This window comes from Papaver somniferum, chromosome 4 (genome assembly GCF_003573695.1).
Source record: "Papaver somniferum cultivar HN1 chromosome 4, ASM357369v1, whole genome shotgun sequence".
Taxonomy (NCBI): Eukaryota; Viridiplantae; Streptophyta; class Magnoliopsida; order Ranunculales; family Papaveraceae; genus Papaver; species Papaver somniferum.
This window is the reverse complement of record NC_039361.1, coordinates 145,193,092-145,212,629: the sequence shown is the minus strand read 5'-3', so window position 1 is coordinate 145,212,629 and position 19,538 is coordinate 145,193,092. Positions and strand designations below refer to the sequence as shown.

The following is a 19,538-nucleotide window of genomic DNA, read 5'->3' as shown; positions in this document are numbered from 1 at the left end:
CGTGCTTAGTATTGAGATTGGAAAAGGTAGAAATGGGCGGCACCCTTCCTCTCACACGGTGCAATCATGGTGTCTCTCACACGGTGCAATCATGGTGTATTTGGCTCGGTGTATAAAGCATTTCCGTATTGGTAAGTATTTTGTCAGAAGACTCAGAACTTAGAATGTCAAATAAAACACTATGGGGATAGACTAGTAGCTCATGGGACAGGTTGCCTTTGCGTTAGTTTCGCGAATTAATTCAAAAGCTGCCTGATTTGCTTGCTTAAAAATAATTATTAACAATTATTTTAAAAATAATTACTACTATATTTTAAGTAATTTAGGTATGTTTGTAGGACCTCTGTAGGTCAAAGGTAAAACATAAACAAGATAGTCTTCTATCCAACCGTAGACCCAAGCTGTAAGCCTTAGGCCTCCGCCACTACAGGTGAAGCTGCATCAGAACATATACTACTTCACTTCCCATATGATTGCCAAAAAAGAATCTCGAGCCATTGCATTTGCTGCACTGGCTTAAGCTGTGATATATAATATGATTAATGTCAATAAAAATTATATAATAAAATTGATTTATAGATGTACAATAATCTAATTAAAATTTTATTCTGAAATCAGTTCTTTTTCTATCAATCAAACAAAGAATAATTGTTTTTTTTTTGTTTCTTTAATATAAAAGATTGAATTGTTCTCCTAGCTGAATGAGCAATATTAGACAAAAGGAAAATATGAAATCCTATTAGGCACCCAACTCAAACCACATTACAGAAAACGAAATCAATAGCTTTCACAAGGACATGGGGGTATTACCTTTACAAAATATATATCTATGATTCATCTTCACGGAGTGGCATTTTAATCTACTTATTAGAAGTCTTTTCTAGAAAGTTGATGGTAATTAGGTATGAGGAGGTTATCGTCCAACCACAAGGACAAACGCAACACAATCAATTAAAAACCTAAAGTGAAAAAGAAGAAGCATTTGCTCCAACGGCTCTTCCCTCCAACTTTGCATGAGTAGCTGGCACTCTCGAGTCTCTCTCTTCTATGTTAAGGAAACACTTAACACAAGTTACATAACATTCTTCATAACCTTCCAAGCACAACAACAAAGAAAAACAGCCATCCGAAAACACCACATTTTTACATTTTTGTTTTCTCATTCAATCCAACATATAGAAATGCGCCACGTCTTCGTAGAATCAAACTTTTTCTTACAACTTCTTTATGGACCTGTACTTTTTTTAACTTTCACTTTCATGGCTCTTTCCTTAGCACCTACTTTTCTCTCTTCATGAAACCCTAGACAACAACAGAGAAAAGCTTCATCTATATAAACCCACCAAAGCTTCATTACTCCTTCATGCCAAATCACACAATTTACAATCTAAACTCATAACATCAAAACACACATTCAATTATTCTTTTCTCTTATACATTTCATCTCTTAATTATAATTGTTTCATTTTCTCTGTTAAACACCATGAAGACTAAAGCTTCAAATTTCTTGAAACAAATACTCAACGTTTTGAGTACAGTTGTCAAGGCAAAATCATTGGCGATAAAGACGAAAACTAGTGCCATGAAGACAAGACTCTTGATCTTCTCGTTGTTGAAGACAAACAGGAAGGTATTGGTTGGTAATATCACTCATAAGATTCATGCTCTGATTAGCCATCTAGACAGCAAAAAACACGACGACAACAATGCAGTCGACGAAGATAAAAGCAAAGCTATTGTTCTCTACAACCCAAGTTGTACCACAGCCGAGTTAGACTACTACTACTACAACAACAACGAGGATGACGATAAGTACCCGGATCTAACTCACGGTCTGTTTGACCTCGAGGATGACGATTTCGTAGACCAAGCTGGCTCAGTTATAGATTTGGTGAAGAATGCTAAGGAAGAAGATGGCAAGAACTTTAGCCTTGAAGACGAGATTGACACCGTTGCTGACTTGTTCATAAGAAGGTTTCACAGACAGATGAAAATGCAGAAACAAGAGTCATTTAAGCGCAGGTATCAAGAGTTGCTTGCAAATGAACCGTTCAATTAAGTATTAAGCTGAGTACAGATAAATAAGTATGAAGATCGAGGCGTCTGAGATGAATACGTACAAAAGAGATCAATAGCTAGTGGTTTTTAAAAAAACTTCTATTGATCTGTATCTATCTTCCCTCAAAATTCCAGTTCCATTTAATGCATGGACGTAATCTTTTTGAATATTAGTTTGCAGTATACCGATCTATGGTTACTAATTAGGATTTCTTTCAATGAGCACAGTGAAGATTAAGATGATCATGCAGCAAGACAATCAACTTATACGTAACGAGACAACCAAATAGGCATTGGATGTGATGAGCAGCGTGGATAGTTTAGTCCTTCAGATATGTCTGATCTAACTAAACTGAGCTTGTATACTTAACAAATTTATCTAAGTATTTATGTATGTGTAGATGACAACTGAATAAGCTATTATTAAGCTTTTACAGTTTTCCTTTTTGGTCTTTTGGAATCTCGGACATGTTCTCTACATGGTGTAATTGCTATAGATGGTTCTAATGTACGTATGTCATTGATCCAACCATTTTCATCTTTCCGTGTTCTTCTTCAATATCTGAACTGCCCGACTAGTCTAGGCTTTGATATGGTGTATCGATTATGACCATCCATATTCGAGGGTGATTAATAAGTCAGTCCAAGGCAAGTGCAGGCAACTGCAGCCAAGTGCAATCAATACAATTCATCAAGGACGACTTCCTCAACCAATTCAAGCTACTTCCTCAACCGATTCGAGATGACTTGACAATTTCAAAGGGAATTCAGACCTGTGACAACGCATCCTAGCTGTAGAATATCATATCTATGTAAATCCCCTTGTAAACTCTTACTTGTTTAGATTAGGCCTTGACTATTAGAGTCAGTAGTTGTTGGTTAAACTTCAACATAGAAGTCACTAACAAGCTGGTTAGGACAAAATTAAGAAATTGATGTAATCCTAAGAGAATTAGAAGTCATCTAGTTCTAAGAAAAGGAAAGACATGTAATAAGGTAATAGGATTAGGAAAAGGAATTCATAGTTCTATATATATATGATCACCAAAGTTGTGGTTGATCATATGAGCAAGATAAGAGCTTGTGTTTAGTTTTGAGAGATTTTCTAAACATCAATAAAGAGAGTTGTCTTTATATAAGCTAAGTTTCATCTTGCAGTTGCCATTAATTGGTATCAGAGCTTGTTTCTGAGCCATGGAAAACGAAACCACCATTGTGGGTGCAAAACAGTTCACCCCACCATCAATACAAGTTCCAATCCTCAACGCCACAAACTACACAGTATGGGCCACGAGAATGAAGGTACTGATGAAAATCTACAAAGTTTGGGAAACAATTGATCCTGGTACATTGGACCCAGACAAAAACAATGTTGTCATTGGATTACTCTTTCAAGCAATACCAGAATGTCTTGTTCTACAAGTTGGTGAACAGGAAACTTCAAAGAAAATTTGGGATGCAATAAAGGCACGTAATCTCTGAGCTGATCGAGTTAAAAAAGCCCGTCTGCAAACCTTAATGTCTAAATTTGAAAGAGTGAAGATGAAAGACACTGATACTATTGATAGCTTTGCAGGAAAGCTATCAGAGATAGCCTCAAAAGCTGCGTCACTTGGACAATCTATTGATGAAGATAAACTGGTAAAGAAGTTTCTCAATAGTTTACCAAGATCCAAGTATATTCATATCATAGCTTCTCTCGAACAAGTCTTAGATTTAAAGAAGACTAGCTATGAAGATATAATTGGAAGATTGAAAGCATATGAAGAAAGAATCCTTGATGAAGAAAACTATGGAGAAACTCAAGGAAAACTCTTGTACACAAACTCTTACCAACAAAACTCTGCGACAAGAGGAAGAGGTCGTGGAAGAGGTGGTAGAAGAAACAGAGGCCGAGGAAGGGAGGAAGGTTTAACTCACAAGATAGAACAACAAGTCAGAATGATCAAAACCAAGGGAAAGAAAAGAAGGATGGATCAAACATTATTTGTTACAGATGTGATAAACCAGGACACTTCTCCTCTGTATGCCCTGAAAGAATACAAAAGATGGAAGAAACAAACAAGAATGAAACAAGGGAAGCAGATACAGCTCTTTTCATGCACGAAGTTGTATTCTTAAACGAAGGGAACCTAATACCAAAGAACTACGAATCAAAGGATGGAGAAGAAGGAATCTGGTATTTAGATAATGGAGCCAGCAATCACATGACTGGTAAGAGGCACTACTTTCCTGAACTCAATGAGAAAATCAAAGGACAAGTGAAGTTTGGGGATGGATCTTCTGTAGAAATTGAAGGGAAAGGATCAATTCTATTTCAGAGCAAGACCGGAGAACAGAAGCTTGTCACAAACATCTACTTCATCCCAAACTTACAAAGCAACATTCTAAGTTTAGGACAAGCTACAGAAGTTGGATGTGATGTTAGAATGCGACAAGATTATCTAACAGTTCATGACCCAAGTGGAAGACTTTTAGTTAGAGTCTCACGCTCACAGAATAGACTCTACAAGATAAGTCTCATGATTGGAAGGCCATTGTGTCTGAATATGAGACTGGAAGATCAGACATGGAAGTGGCACGCAAGGTTAGGACACATAAGCTTTAGAACTTTAAAGGCAATGTCTCAAAACAAGATGGTTCGAGGACTACCACAGATAAATGATGAAGCAAAAATCGGTGAATCATGTTTAGTTGGGAAACAAACTCGTCAAGGTTTCCCAAAAGCAACAACATTCAGAGCCTCAAAGCCATTAGAGCTTCTTCATGCTGATTTATGTGGTCCTATTCTTATGAAAGAAAAGAGTGAAGCATTTGACAGATTCAAAGCTTTCAGAAATCTGATAGAAAAAGAGCTAAAAGAGGAGGTCAAAATGCTTAGAACTGATAGAGGAGGAGAGTTCACTTCCGTAGAGTTCAACAAGTTCTGTGAGTCAAATGGAATCAAAAGGCAACTCACAGCACCATATACACCACAACAAAACGGAGTGGTGGAGAGGAGAAACAGGACTCTAATGGAGATGACAAGAAGTTCTTTAAAGGCTATGCAGCTACCTAATTACCTATGGGGAGAAGTTGTACGACACTCCACATACCTAATAAACAGGACTTGAAACTTGTAATCCAACTAAGATACCAATGGAGTTTGGACTTAAAGTTTCAAAGGCACAAGAAGAAGCAGAGATCGATCCAACGAGTTATAGAAGAAATGTTGGATGCCTAAGATACTTATTACACACAAGACCAGATTTGGCTTTCTCTGTGGGAGTAGCAAGCCGTTATATGCAGAGTCCACGCAAGTCTCATGGTGATGTAATAAAGCAGATATTGAGATATCTAAGAGGAACAATCAGCTATGGATTGAAGTATGGTCGAGGAGGATCAAAAGAAATTGTTGGGTATAGTGATAGCAGTCATAATATTGACCAAGATGATGGAAAAGGTACAACTGGTCATATATTTTATCTAGGAGAAGCACCTATTACATGGTGTTCACAAAAGCAAGACATTGTTGCCCTCTCATCCTGTGAAGCTGAGTTTATGGCTGCAACAGAAGCAGCTAAACAATCAATATGGCTTCAAGAACTGTTGGGTGAAATCAAAGGAAGAGAACCTGAAAAAGTTCTCATCAAGATTGATAATAAGTCTGCAATTGCACTCACTAAAAATCCAGTGTTTCATGGGAAGACGAAACACATTCACAAAAGGTATCATTTCATACGAGAATGCATCGATAAGGAGGTCATTAACGTTGAACACATACCAGAAACTGAGCAGAAAGCAGATATATTGACAAAGGCATTAGCTCGGATCAAGTTTGAAGAAATGAGACAATTGATTGGAGTACAAGATATGTCACGAACTCACGGGTAAGGTTGAAGCTTAACGGGGAGAATGTTGGTTAAACTTCAACATAGAAGTCACTAACAAGCTGGTTAGGACAAGATTAGGAAATTGATGTAATCCTAAGGGAATTAGAAGTCATCTAGTTCTAAGAAAAGGAAAAACATGTAATAAGGTAATAGGACTAGGAAAAGGAATTCATAGTTCTATATACATATGATCACCAAAGTTGTGGTTGATCATATGAGCAAGATAAGAGCTTGTGTTTAGTTTTGAGAGATTTTCTAAACATCAATAAAGAGAGTTGTCTTTATATAAGCTAAGTTTCATCTTGTAGTTGCCATTAGTAGTATATATATACCTCTGTAACCTTGTGTTTATTATAAATAATGAATGAATCTATGAAGTCTACAAATTTCTGACACTAACCAAAATATCCTTTTTAGTTTATTATGATACCGCAAAGTAATCAAAATAGTAAATGGTACGGGCTCTAGTCCTAAACACGGTATACAGTGACAAGCGCAAACTTGAGACCTTCGTCATGAATGAAGAACAGTTCCATTTTATTTATATACCAACTATTGCATTTCTTCTCTCTTCAAAAATTCAAGTAAATGAATCATGTTGTACAAATCATGGTAACATGTTAATGCGAAGATTTTGATTTTGAAAATGTACTGATTCCCATGCTCAATTTGACACCAACTGACAATTCATATACTCGCTACAAGGAATCAACATGCATGCATCAAATATGCATTATATTCTGTAAATTTAGAATGAAATGATAGCACATAAAACGGAGATTAAAGCACTTATCTGACCTGAAAGCAGTTTTCCTCGGCAATAAAACCCAACTTATGTAAGAAAACAAAGAAAACCCTCGTGTAAATAGGATTTGAACCCCAGATCTCTAAACAAAGAAAACCCTCGTGTAAATAGGATTTGAACCCCAGATCTCTTGGTACAGCCACCCAGTGCTCATTCACCACTGCTTTCAAAGCTAAAATTGAATATTTGGCCAACAGCTTCTAGAGCAGAGATATTCCAACTCTCGCAATGTCTAAAGATCTGTCAAAGACCAGAGGAGACATGGTTAGCATACTGGAAACATCTGCCTATGTAAAAAAACATTTTGAGGTACAACGGGAATGTTTCTCACTTTGAACTCATCATTCAAGTCATAAACTGTACTTCCTTCTATAGAAATCAGAGGCCTCCATGGAAGTCTCAGGTAGGTTCTGCAAAGGTGATACCAATAGAAATGTAAACGAAGTTATATGCAATAAACCAATTTAAGCTGATGGAGTTACTGCCGATCAAAAAAAAACAAACTGATGGAGTCGCTGGCGAAGAACCTTAATTTCCATGTTGCTAGCACATAACTTAATTCGGAACTCATATCCTGCATGTAAATTTGCATAAATACATGGGCATGAGTAATGATGAATAATGGAAGTTTTACCTCCAAACCTAAAATTACTTAAAGGTTACAAAATAAATTCATAAAATGACATGCTATTGTGCAGCTACTCCTGATGAATTGGGAACAATCCCATTGGAGAATATTCATCAGACACCAAGCACAGGGTAAAGATATAAAGAACCAACAGCATGCAGGAATTATCAATCATTAGAGAAGAATTGCAAAGAACAAGTGTACGTACAAATGATACCCAACCTATCAAGAAAAACAGAATAGTGAGATTTTTTTATTTTTTATTTTTTTGAAGCAGAATTGTGAGATATTTGAGCTACCTTGATTTATCGGAACATTTAAGTTTCCTTGGGAGATGTTGTCTAAAAGGTTGATGTGAAGAATGTCCTTACCTATTACTATTACTACTAATACAATGTAGTTATACTAAGGATGTATGGAGTTTCTGTCTCCAACGGCAAATGTAAATTGGACTTTACCTATCTCAGTCTCAGAAGTAGCTTCAAACTGGTTTGGACAACAGGGGTTTCTCAAATTCGGTAGTCATAAGCTCATTCGGAAATTAATAACAGTAGTTACTTTCTGGTCTATATGGTTGGATGAAATCAAAAAAATCTCAAAGGGAAATTGAAGACGCCCTATAATCCGAGTATAGACATTCACAATATGACTTGCCCTCCTGTCAGCTCTAGAGATTGAAGAACTGATCTAGCAAATGCATTTTCTAATTGGGACTTCAGTCTTAGTGCTTGACTTAGTTGTTTTTCTCTTTGTTCTTTCTTGTTTCTCTCTGTATTTTTTATGCTTTTTGTTGTTTCATGGTCCACTGCTTGGGGCCCTTTGCGCCTGTTTTCCTTCTTCTTAAATAAACTCTCTTTCAGAGAAACGGAAGAAAAAAAAAGTTTCACTGAACAGTATTGTAATGATAAATGAGTACCTTCTCAATCTGTTGTAGTACAAGTGAAGGAGAGTCGAAAAACGGCACAAGCAATTTCAAATTGCGCGAATAGAGATCTCTACCTGAATAACTCCATGATGTAGATGGTATTAGATTGTTGCTCTTAAACCTCTTTTTCAGCACAGATAACATTAATATCAACCAAAACCCTTCAAATGCCACAGCTAAAAAAGATACAATGATAGCATCTTCCATATAAAAGCGGTAACAACAGGTGAACGTCAAACAAATAGCAGAATAGTCGGAGAGACCATGGAAAACTCCTCGTATTTCCATTTGGGCTCATCAAAGACAAGTGAATCCCGATGAAACACAATGATTTTTACCAAGCACAGATCATAGGATATTATCGGGAACCTAGTGCTTCAAAGGGCTTGGAGGCACTCCTCAAGGTCAGGCTACTCCAAAAATGTCATTTATCATAATGCATAATTAATGCTTTCGATACAGTATTATTAGCTACTCATGTGTGCTAGTGGGTTTATAATCCATACGTTCTGATACAATTGAAAATGAAATTGAATACAGAATTGTAGCCATTACTCTTCAATATGTTGTACTAGACAAACCAATATACTTATCTTAAAAGAAAAACGAAGAAACTATTAATAACTGGAATGGCTTACCACTGAACTTAATAGTTGGGTCTTCGAAGATGCAATCTTCAGTATAAATTGCTGAACTAAAATTCCCTGATACACAATTGACATAATTTCAGTTTAAAAAATGTTGTTTGCCACCCTAAGTACAGCCCTATTCACCACCCAAATTAGTTGGATCTGCATTGGGCTGTGAATAAGCGTTTCTCTTTTAAGAAAATTGTTCCTTACCCAAAACTGACCCATAAAATTCAAATCAGATCCTTGATACCTGTAAGAAAATAAGCGTTCTCATAATCTGATTGAAGAATCGACACAACATCATCTATACCAGAAACCGAAGTTTCATCTATCTTTACATTATTCACAGCAGTATCCAATCTGCAAAATATGAACACCAAATACGAAAACCAAAAGGAAATTTATAACTGAACTACTAAATAATTGACAAGAATTTCATGGACAAGATAAGAAAGAGTAAGAACAAACCCTTGTTGTAAGTAAGTCCTGTTTGGATTGCTTGGAGAGAAAATTCTAAGAATTTCTGTAATCCCACTCATTGCTATCTTTAGAATATACGGAGCTGTATCTCTTCTTTTGTTCTTTGAACTACCCCAGCATTGAAACCTTAAATTCTTTTACAACAACAAAAAAAAAAACGTGATGAGACAAATTCATCAAATAATTACAACCCCCCCCCCCCCCCCCCCCCCCCACCCCCCCCCACAAAGAAAAAATACCATGTGAAGGACGGAAGTGTTTCACACTCACACTTGCAGGAGAAGGTTGGGTTGAGACTCGAATACAACAGATTGCCGCCATTTTTATTGTTTCCTCCGAATCTTCCCATCCACTTTAGTTACCGTTTTGGAACTCAGGCAGTAAATAGAATCTCAGTCATACCGACGTGTCGCTTAATTTATTGATGATGGTTTATCTTCTTCCCACCCACTTTAGTTACGTTTTGGAATTCAGGCAGTAAATAGAATCTCAGTCATACCGACGTGTCGCTTAATTAATTGATGGCGGCAATTCGTTCCGCACTTCTGTACGGGGCGGAGTGCTGGGCGACAAAAAAACCCATACATTTTAAGGCTACATGTGACGGAAATGAGGATGTTACGATGGGTTTGTGGGCTGACAAGACACGATGAGATTCAAAATGATTTTATTCATGGGAAACTTGGGATAGCATCGATGAAGATGATACTTACGCAACAGCGGCTGCGTTGGTTCAGGAATTTCCAACGGAGCCCACCTGAGGCCCCGGTACGAGTAGGACGCATCGGACGAGCCGAAGGGAGAATGAAGAAACGAGGACAGCCGAAATTAATCTGGGATGAACTGATTAAGCGGGACCTGAAAGACCGAGGCTTGGAGAGAGATTTGGCGCTCGACAGAACAGCGTGGAGGACAACGATCCACGTGAAAGAGGTATGTACATGAGGTGCGTGACTGGACCCTTCCTTACCTTTAATTATTCGTTAGAAGCTTTCTCTCTTAATAGGACTGTGCAAACCGCGAACTAGTAAACCGTCATGGCAGAATTGTGAAAGGGGGGCATCACTCTGTAGCTCTGCAGCTCGCAGGATCGTGAAGAGGAATTTTACCCCGTAGCCTTGCAGCCGGGACATGGAGTACGTGGCCCCATCACCGAAATGGTCGCGAATGCGTAATCCCATGGAAGTGAGGGACCACTACACCCTCTTTGCCGAAAACGAACAAGACACGGAAGGTGTCAAGGATTACTCTTACATTTGGGTAAGTTGCGTCTCGGCCCGCAGACAGCCGGTGTAAAAACTTCGTCGCACCCTTGGGGATACGGTCTTTCTGAGACAATATCCCTGCTCGACCCGGTACTTGCTACTGGAAAAGAGCTTAGGTTTTGGTCTTGGTTTTGGTCTTGGTTTTAGTTTATCTTCGCTTCGGTGGTCTTCAGTGGTCTTAAAATCCGGACTCACCTGGTTATTCAGACTCGTGAATCAAACATGAACAGAAACGTAGAAAATCAAACCAATTGAATGGAAATACTTCCCAAAAAAATCAAAAAGAAAAAAAGAAAACGAAATTTCGTGATATGAACTTTGAAATAGATTAAGACTTTGTGATGAGTGGTGTGTGATGATTTAACCAATCCCATGTACTTGTTTCTACCAGGGATAAGTTAATTAAACGTCCGTCTAATTGGGTGTTTGGATGTACCAGAAATCAGTTTGGAAAAGTTAGTTTTTTTTGTGTCAAAGTGAGGAATGAGGAATGTGTCAAAGTCAATGACTATCGACTTTGTCAATATGTCTTAGAGGTCAATGGTCATTGACAAAGTCATGTTATTTAGACAACATTAAATATGTCTGAATTCTATTGTTTGTGTATGTTAATCTTTACATTGAATACAATTTTTTTTTCTTTCATCTCTGATTTACAATTTTGTTTTCTTGTCTTGATTATCATGAGAACATATTAATTCCCATGGTATCAGACTACGTAACGATCCTACTTCAATCAATAATCAAAGTTTGGTAATTTTTCTCAACAATTTTTAGCTTCTATTAAAATTTGGGTAATACATATTCAGAAATATCCCCCAATTCGAATTTAGGGTTCATCCAAAAAATTTATGGTAACTACCAGATCTGGTACTTACAACAACAACATCATTAACAACAACAACGGCAATTACATTGAGATTCAAGCAAATTTGCAAAATAACTCATTCAATTACGAGATGTCGACTTCCGCTGGAAATGGTAATTCTTGCTCACCTCTCTTTACGAATACCACGAATTTTGTTTCTTTGGAATTAGATGGGTCAAATTATATGCTATGGCGTATCAATTTGAGGGAATTTTGGTTTCTACTAATCTTTTTGGTTATGTAAATGGTGAGTTAGTAGAACCACCACAAAAGATAACTGTTGATGGTGTTGAGATTGTAAATCAAGAATGGGTTTCATGGAGAAAGTTAGAACGATTTATCTCAACGTGTCTTAAAGAAACCTTTACTGCAATTGCGAGTGGTGATGTTCTTGGTCTTGCAACATCGAAAAAAATATGGGATTTTCTTGCAACAAGTTTCCAAACCCAATTTCTTGCTAGGAAAAATATGTTAAGAACACAATTGCATGGAATTAAAAAGGGAAATCAGTATATTGTAGTCTGCCTTCAAAAGATAAAAACTACAGTTGATTCATTAGCAGCAATTGGAGAAAAATTGAGTGATGCAGATTTAGTGATGTTTATCATGAATGGGTTAAGCAGTGACTGTGATATTTTTGTGATCTCTTTACAAAATAGAAAAAACCGTATAATTTTGTTGAATTAAAAGTAAAGTTACTTTCACATGAACAATTTCTGGTTGAAAGACAACAATAAAATATCAACATATATGATGGACAGAGAAGAAGCAGTTCAAATGGCTATAACAATAACATAAGAAATGGAAATGGTGGAAATTTCAAGGATAGTCAATATCAGCATGGATCTAGTTCAAATTGGTCTATTGGGTCTAACTCAAATTTTAATGGAAGACCTTATATAGAGTATTTTAAGACATTCTGTCAAATATGCAAGAAAAACGAACATTTGGAAACAAGGTGTTTCTTCATATATCATCCCCTATTAACCGATTATTCAAATAATAATACTCAAGCATACTTTGCAAATACTGATAATGGAACAATTTTTTCTACTGGAATAGTGAATAATTCAAATTATACTCAACATGCTTTTACAGGAATGAATGTTAATAATGTTGCAGTCAATGATGATCCTTCTTATTCTTCAAATACTATGTGGATTTATGATAGTGGTGCTTCAACTTATATGACTGGAGACAGGACATTGCTTAAGAATACTTCTAATTACAAAGGAAAGGAAAGTGCCATGATTGGCAACGGTAAGAAAGTATCAATTTATCTTACTGATAATATTGTACTTAATATACCAAAAACCAGTTTTAGGTTGGATAATATTTTACATGTGCCAGACATGAGACATAATTTATTATCAGTATCTAAGTTTACAAAAGGTAGTGCTTGTTATGTTGAGCTTTAGACTTCACGGCGTTCATCGACTGAAGACGAAGATCTACTGAGGAGATCTTGGAGGAACTTCATCAACAAAAAGTATGTGGAGACTAAAACTTGTCTATCACTCAAAAGCCTATTCTATTTTATCTTCTAATGAGACTAAATCGTATAGCTATATAGACTTTTATATTATACACATTTGATATTTCGAGCTGAGTTTATCTCGCTATCTATTTCTCGAAATGTGTGTTGGAAGCTTTTTGGTTTAACTATTGTTAGAGCACTGCTCGGTCGAACTCGCAAGCATTGTTATCACAAGTTTGTTTGTCAAGTTTAGTTGCCAAAACAATAAGTCTTGATTTCTAGTCTACTTATAGCTAAGTCTCGGATTAGGATAGTAAGTGTAATTGAGCTTTAGACTTCACGACGTTCATCGAATGAAGACGAAGAACTACTCAAAGGAACTTGTAGAACTTCATCAACAAAATGTATGTGGAGACTTGAACTCATATATCACTCAAAAGTCTATCTACTATATCTCCTATTTGAGACAAAAAGTCGTAGTGCTATATACACTTCTATTATACGCATTTGGTATTTCGAGTCGAGTTTATCTCGATTATCTATTTCTCGAAATATCTGTTGGTAAGATTTTGCTTTAACCAAGTTCATCTTTTATTCTTGATGAAAGTCAAAAGATGATCATGTGAAAATCGCCTTGGAATGTTTCGTATTGATCATTCAATCACTTGAAAATTGCTTCGAAGCTAATAGTATATGTGAGACAGATATCGTCGTCTTCCAATAATGTTTCACTGATTGAAATGAGGGTTTATAACATGTAACCATGATTGGATATAAACATAATGTGTATTCACATTTGTGTAAAGTTCAAAACCAGGAACCATGGTATGCGTACCCGTATGCATACTGGTTGGTTGTTGGAAGTCTGGGAACTAAGTATGTGTACCTGTACGCGTACTGGCGGAAGTTCAAGTTCCGTGAATTTTTGCTGGAGATTGGAAGTGTTATGGCGTAACCAAACTCAATCTGGTTACTTAGGTATGCGTACCCGTTTGCATACTTTAGTAGGTTGTGTTCTAAAATCAGTTTGTTCATTAACTAATACATTTATATAATAAGGAATGCAATCTTTTGCAAACTGTGGCTATAATGTTCATGAAATGATTCATTTGAATCAAAATCGATTTTGCTTCAATTGTGTCTTATATACTTCTATGATAATATAAACAATTGAACAACTCTCTAAATAGTTTCATTTGAGTCATTTGAACTAATTATGATAAAGATGAATAAGGTTGATATGAAAGTGCTCATATGACTAACCATTGGTTAACTATTGTTGAACCAACTAGGTGTACACGTTTAGGTACGGTGTACAAGCTAAGTTCGATCTAACATTATAAAGATATTAGCTTGAATCTAACCAGGTTTTCACCTAACGGTGATATTGAATGCTTTGTTACCAAGGTAACATTAATTACAAACCCTGATTTGAAGATTATATAAAGGAGAACTTTGGCAACTGGGAAACCTAATCCCCACACCTCTTGTGTGATACTAGTTGCGACTAGAGTTGATTCTCCTTTAACCTTAGGTTTTCACGAAACCCTTTAGGTTAGCGACTTGAAGACTTCATTGGGATTGTGAAGCCAGACCCAACTATTTTCTCTGTAGTTGCATGTTCTGATCTTGTTGTTTTCTATCGTGATTGAGTATTATCTTCTTTAAGATTTTCTCGAGATTTATTTTTCGATGGGAAAGATTGAAAAGTAGTTAAAAACATCTTCGTCTCATCGTTTGTGATTCCATAATATCTTGTTTCGTTAATCGATTAAGATTATTGTGAGGTGATTGATAATACTAGGCTGTCCTTCGGGAATATAAGTATGGTTTATCAGTTGGTTCATGTTCTCCTTGATTTATCAAAAGATGGAAAAAAACTCATGGGTATATCCGTGGAAGGCAGATTTATCTATTCAATAGACTTTTTTGTGTGGGACATATTTTTTTTATCAAGTCTTCGACTTTGGGTGGTAGCAAGTCTTAGTTGTGTGTAAGATCATCTAAGAGAATCAAGTGCATAGAATTCGGCGTGGTTCAAGAGGCGTAAGAAACGCAATTGTACCTTGATCAATGTGAGATTGGTTAGGGCTCAACTACATTCCAGTCCGAAGTTAACTTGGTAGTAAGCTAGTGTCTCTAATGGCTTAATACAGTGTGGTGTTCAAATCTGGACTAGGTCCCGAGATTTTTCTGCATTTGCGGTTTCCTCGTTAACAAAATTTCTAGTGTATGTCAGGACCCATCTTGGGCTGCCAAGTTCAGTTAAGGGCTGACCAATTATTATGGGGTATCTCAGTAGGTTAGTGGTAATTAGTAGTCACTGTGTGAGCCACACGTGCTGCTAGTTTATGTTAGTCTTTATATTACTGTAGTTCTACAGATTGTGGTTAATGAAAAAATAGTAATCAAAAAATATCTTTTCTCTTTAAAACTTTATGTTCTTCCCAATCTATCTCTATCCTTAGAGATCAAGAGTAGCTTCTGCGCTAATTTGTAAGGCAGGTCTTACAATTGGTATCAGAGCACTCGATTCTTTATGACCGAGTGACAATGAAAATCAACATAGTTGATTTTGAATCTGAAGTGAAGAATTCGATTGTTGAATTGAAGATTGTACTGGAGGCTTTCACTACTGGGTTAAGGGATGTGGCTGATTGTGTAAACAAGTTGAAATCAGATGAAGATTCACTCAGACCCTCATCTGATGATGTTGAATCAAACTCAGTGAGTGATTTTACTCTCCATTCTTCAACTCCTATAGATTCAAATCTAGCAGATGAAAGAAATTGTAAATCTACAACCAAAACTCAAATCTCTCATATGGATGAAGCTGTTTTTGAAGTTGAATCCAAGAAACACAATGGTGATTCAACGTTTCTAGCTTATCAGGAAGGTAAACCCTTCAATTCTACATATGAATTTCTTAATGTTTTTGTGGAATCTCAAGGTACAGAAATAGGGTTCATCAGTAGAGTAATTACAACACCTTGAATCTGCTTTCCAGTGAAAATTTTCGGCAGTTTGATGATTGGAAGTTCATTGGTGATAATCTTAAAAAATTTACTTCTTACTTATTCAAAATTCTCAAGGTATTTTCTATCCCACACATAATTCAAATTACTTATGTGATTGATGTTTCACCTAGTTATGAGTATGGTTGTATGATTTTTGATCGCGGTAAAGAGTTTGTAGTTGGTGAAATGTGTTCTAATTATGCTACTGCTAGAAGAGTTTTCAAATTCTGTCTTGAGATGCTTGCTTCTCGTTTGGCTATTCCAGTTGAGAAATATGATGAGAAATCTTTTTATGAGCTTATTCTTCAACATGGGTACCAATTGGATTCCAGATTTACGAATTTAGTAGTGTTCATATTGGTTAAAGACGTTGATAGCTGCTACCACATGAATCTGTTTGCGAAAATGTCACTCAGAAACAGTATCACATGTTATGCCTGTGATTGTATTTTGTTTGTTCCAGGAATGATCGAACTGGGGTATGTTCATATATTTGAAAGTAGTACAGACTGTTTTTATAGTAGCATGGATTTTTCTCAAAGGGTATTTGATCTGGGAAAAGAAATTGATGTACCGAGAAGTGGAAATTGTGTATATGATCTAATTCTAGGAGTCGGGTACCGTTTTGAAGTGTTATTTTAGTATTTGTATGTGTTTCTTTTTGGTATAAATGGTGATAGTGGAAACGCTAGTATGATGGTTGGTAAAATAACGCAGCTAGAGTGTGCTCCTATGGATAAATTGATACTCCAGTCGACAATGAACAACAAGTCTGGTAATGAATGGAGTTTAAGTGGCCAGGAATCCCTTGAAAGTGTAGTGGGAATCAAAAAGATGCTTGTAAAAACAAATGGTAGTGGTTTAAAATGGTTTTTAATGCTAATACTTGGATCATCAAGCCTTATCATTTGTGGCAGTAGTGCTAGGAGTTCCAACAAAGTGGAATCAGTGCTTCAAATGTCAAGGGAAACTGAGAATAGGCTTTCACAGGAATTCTTTGAGCAATTTTTGGTTAGAAAGGTTAGTTTTCCAACTCATATGGGAGAGGTTCAAAAAGGTTTGTTTTCAACAATTTCAAATTCAATTCAACATTTACTGAACTGCACAAGCATGAGTATTGGTGGGTTATTTCTTATATGTGCAAGATGTGGTAAATGTCTCTGCAATAGCCTGTTTATTGCTAGAACTCTATTTGATAGAGGGAAATTATTTGAAGCCATCAGTAGGGATTGTGCTGGAAGGGTGTTCTATTGAGGAAGGTGGTTAGGAACTGATTACAGGTTGATCCAAATGGTTCCAGGTGGTGGTATAATGGATACAGCTACAGCTTTTGTGAAGACTCCTCGAAGTTGTCGTGGATTTTATAACCCATTCCTTTTTGTGCTAGCAAAGTTGTTAGTGATTGCAAAACTGAGATGTGGTATATTAAAAATGCCTGAGAGTGTAATGGTGAATATGAGCAGTAGAGAATATGTTATCCTCTTTCCACACAAACATGGATTATTTGATACTGCAGAAGACATATACGCTGAGTTGATGAGGAGTAATGTGAATAAGCATCAACATAGAGAGGTACTACGCATTCTGGTGTTAAATCCTAAATATTTGACCATGCTTCATTGGGTGATTCTCACAAAGACGAAATTATATGTTTATCTCTTGTGGTCAGAATATAAAGTATTTTGTTTTTGTTTATGGAGAATGGGAAATGACAAGGGCTGTGTGTTGATTGTCAGTAAGTTACATAATGGCAGTGATTATGACTTGATCGTCATGGAGATGTTCGTAGTGTTTAAAGATGGTGAGAGCATAACAAAAGAGTTGCTGGAATAAATGTTTAAAGTATTGTGTTCTCTTACTCAGTTAGGAGTTGCAGTTTTGAAGTTAACTTGGATACGCAGACTTATTAAAGCCTTGGGAGCTATCTATAAAGAAGATGATGTGGTGAGTTTACAGCTCAAGGATGTTGTACTTATGGATAAATAAGTTATATGTAGGGGTTCAGGGAAGTAGGATGCCAATGATAATGTGAATGAGCCTGGCCATATATTAATGATTCAGTTAGAGGTTGTCGCGTTATCTTTAGACTCGGGGATTGTTAGTCAATTGTGGCAGGTGGTGTTTTGTACCATGACCAGTATGCTCAAGTTTGAAGAGTTATTCTCAACTGTCAGAAGAAAGAGTCTGGTCAAGTACATTGTGCTGGCAGATGAATACCTTCTTGAAAAGTGCCAACTTCTGAAGCAACTGAAGCTCTCCACATCCGATGCCACGGTACCACAAGGAAAAGAAGAGTCTTTCAACTCCATGTTAACAAATGAACTTCGGAAAAGCTCATTTTGTACTACAACCACACCTCCTAATTCAGTCTTGGATATGGGAATCTTACAAATGGGTCTAGATGGATATGACATTTTTTTATCCATTGAAGTGATGAAGGAACATAGATATGTGAATAATGGCCTCAAACAGTTGAGAATTCCATCCATTGTGAAAGATGAAAAGCTCGAGTCACGTGTCATCAATGAAATTTTTATCTCCTTCATAAGAGACGGGCTTGTTGTGTTGGTAGTGGGGGTATACTTACGACTGCGGATCTATATGCAAGCTAATACTCATTCCTCAACTGGTAATGAAGGAACATCTGCTGCGCGCAAAGGTGCTTCTACAGTTAATTGGAATGAAAGTTTTGAAGTTGTTGGTCATAGCTACGATGGGACCATAATTGAGACTGTTTTGGATGCAAGTGTTGTTCTTATTAGTACCCTTAGATCCAAGAATTACGAAGCTACTGAGTCTATTTTCTTTGGATAACTAAGCACAATAGATTTAACTGCATCAATCGCTTTTGAAGGAGGAGTACAACCAATATTGATGCCTATATTTCAGTTAAAGACCTTGGTGTTGAAGTTTGTGAAGTTCACACTTATTCGAGATAGAGCTACGAGTCGCCATCAGATGTACTCTTTATGGGTTGAGCTAATATCTTATCCTCGAGGACAAGGATGATCTGAAGGAGTGGGATTTGTCAGTACTCATCTTGGGATGCCAACTGCAGTTAAGGGCTAACCAATTATTATAGGGTATCTGAGTAGGTTAGTGGTAATTAATAGTCACTGTGTGAGCCACACGTGTTGCTAGTTTAGGTTAGTCTTTATATTCCTGTAGTTCTACGGATTGTGTTTCATGAAAAATTAGTAATCAAAAAATATCTTTTCTTACTAAAACTATTTGTTCTTCCCAATCTATCTCTATCCTTAGAGATCAAGATTAGCTTATGTGCTAATTTGTAAGGAAGGTCCTTACAGTGTCTGTGTTATTTCTTTTCCGCATTATATATGTTTATGTAATTGAAATATCACAGGTTGTGCGTAAGTTCAATCAATTGTGAATCCAACCTTTGGTTGTTGATTAAATTGATTGACACTTGGATATTGGTTTTTGATACCGTCCAAGTTGTTTCTTATATTAATCAGGCTCACGGATTTCTATCTGTTTGATTTGCTGATTA

At 36.5% G+C, this 19,538-nt stretch overlaps 2 protein-coding genes across 5 annotated transcripts; one reads left to right on the top strand and one right to left on the bottom strand.

Annotated features, from left to right (window-relative positions):
* Nucleotides 1-447: 447 nt before the first annotated feature.
* LOC113271482 lies at nt 448-9,807 on the bottom strand. Of its 4 annotated transcripts, none has more exons than XR_003322173.1 (9): nt 9,671-9,807; nt 9,389-9,534; nt 9,171-9,280; nt 8,927-8,992; nt 8,280-8,362; nt 7,263-7,309; nt 7,067-7,145; nt 6,729-6,975; nt 448-521 (listed from the first exon to the last, which is right to left on the bottom strand). XR_003322173.1 is itself a non-coding variant. In XM_026521362.1 (8 exons), exons 1-8 carry the CDS (start codon nt 9,719-9,721, stop codon nt 6,886-6,888), a joined length of 672 nt encoding a protein of 223 aa, XP_026377147.1. In that variant the 5' UTR covers nt 9,722-9,807; the 3' UTR covers nt 6,636-6,885. The 4 variants fall into 4 exon arrangements, 2 of the variants coding, with proteins under 2 accessions (XP_026377147.1, XP_026377148.1); XR_003322174.1 differs by lacking the exon at nt 448-521 and adding an exon at nt 811-1,302; XM_026521362.1 differs by lacking the exon at nt 448-521 and having other exon boundaries at nt 6,636-6,975.
* LOC113271483 lies at nt 1,348-2,602 on the top strand. Its single transcript, XM_026521364.1, has one exon. It carries the CDS (start codon nt 1,484-1,486, stop codon nt 2,057-2,059), a length of 576 nt encoding a protein of 191 aa, XP_026377149.1. The 5' UTR covers nt 1,348-1,483; the 3' UTR covers nt 2,060-2,602.
* Nucleotides 9,808-19,538: the final 9,731 nt, after the last annotated feature.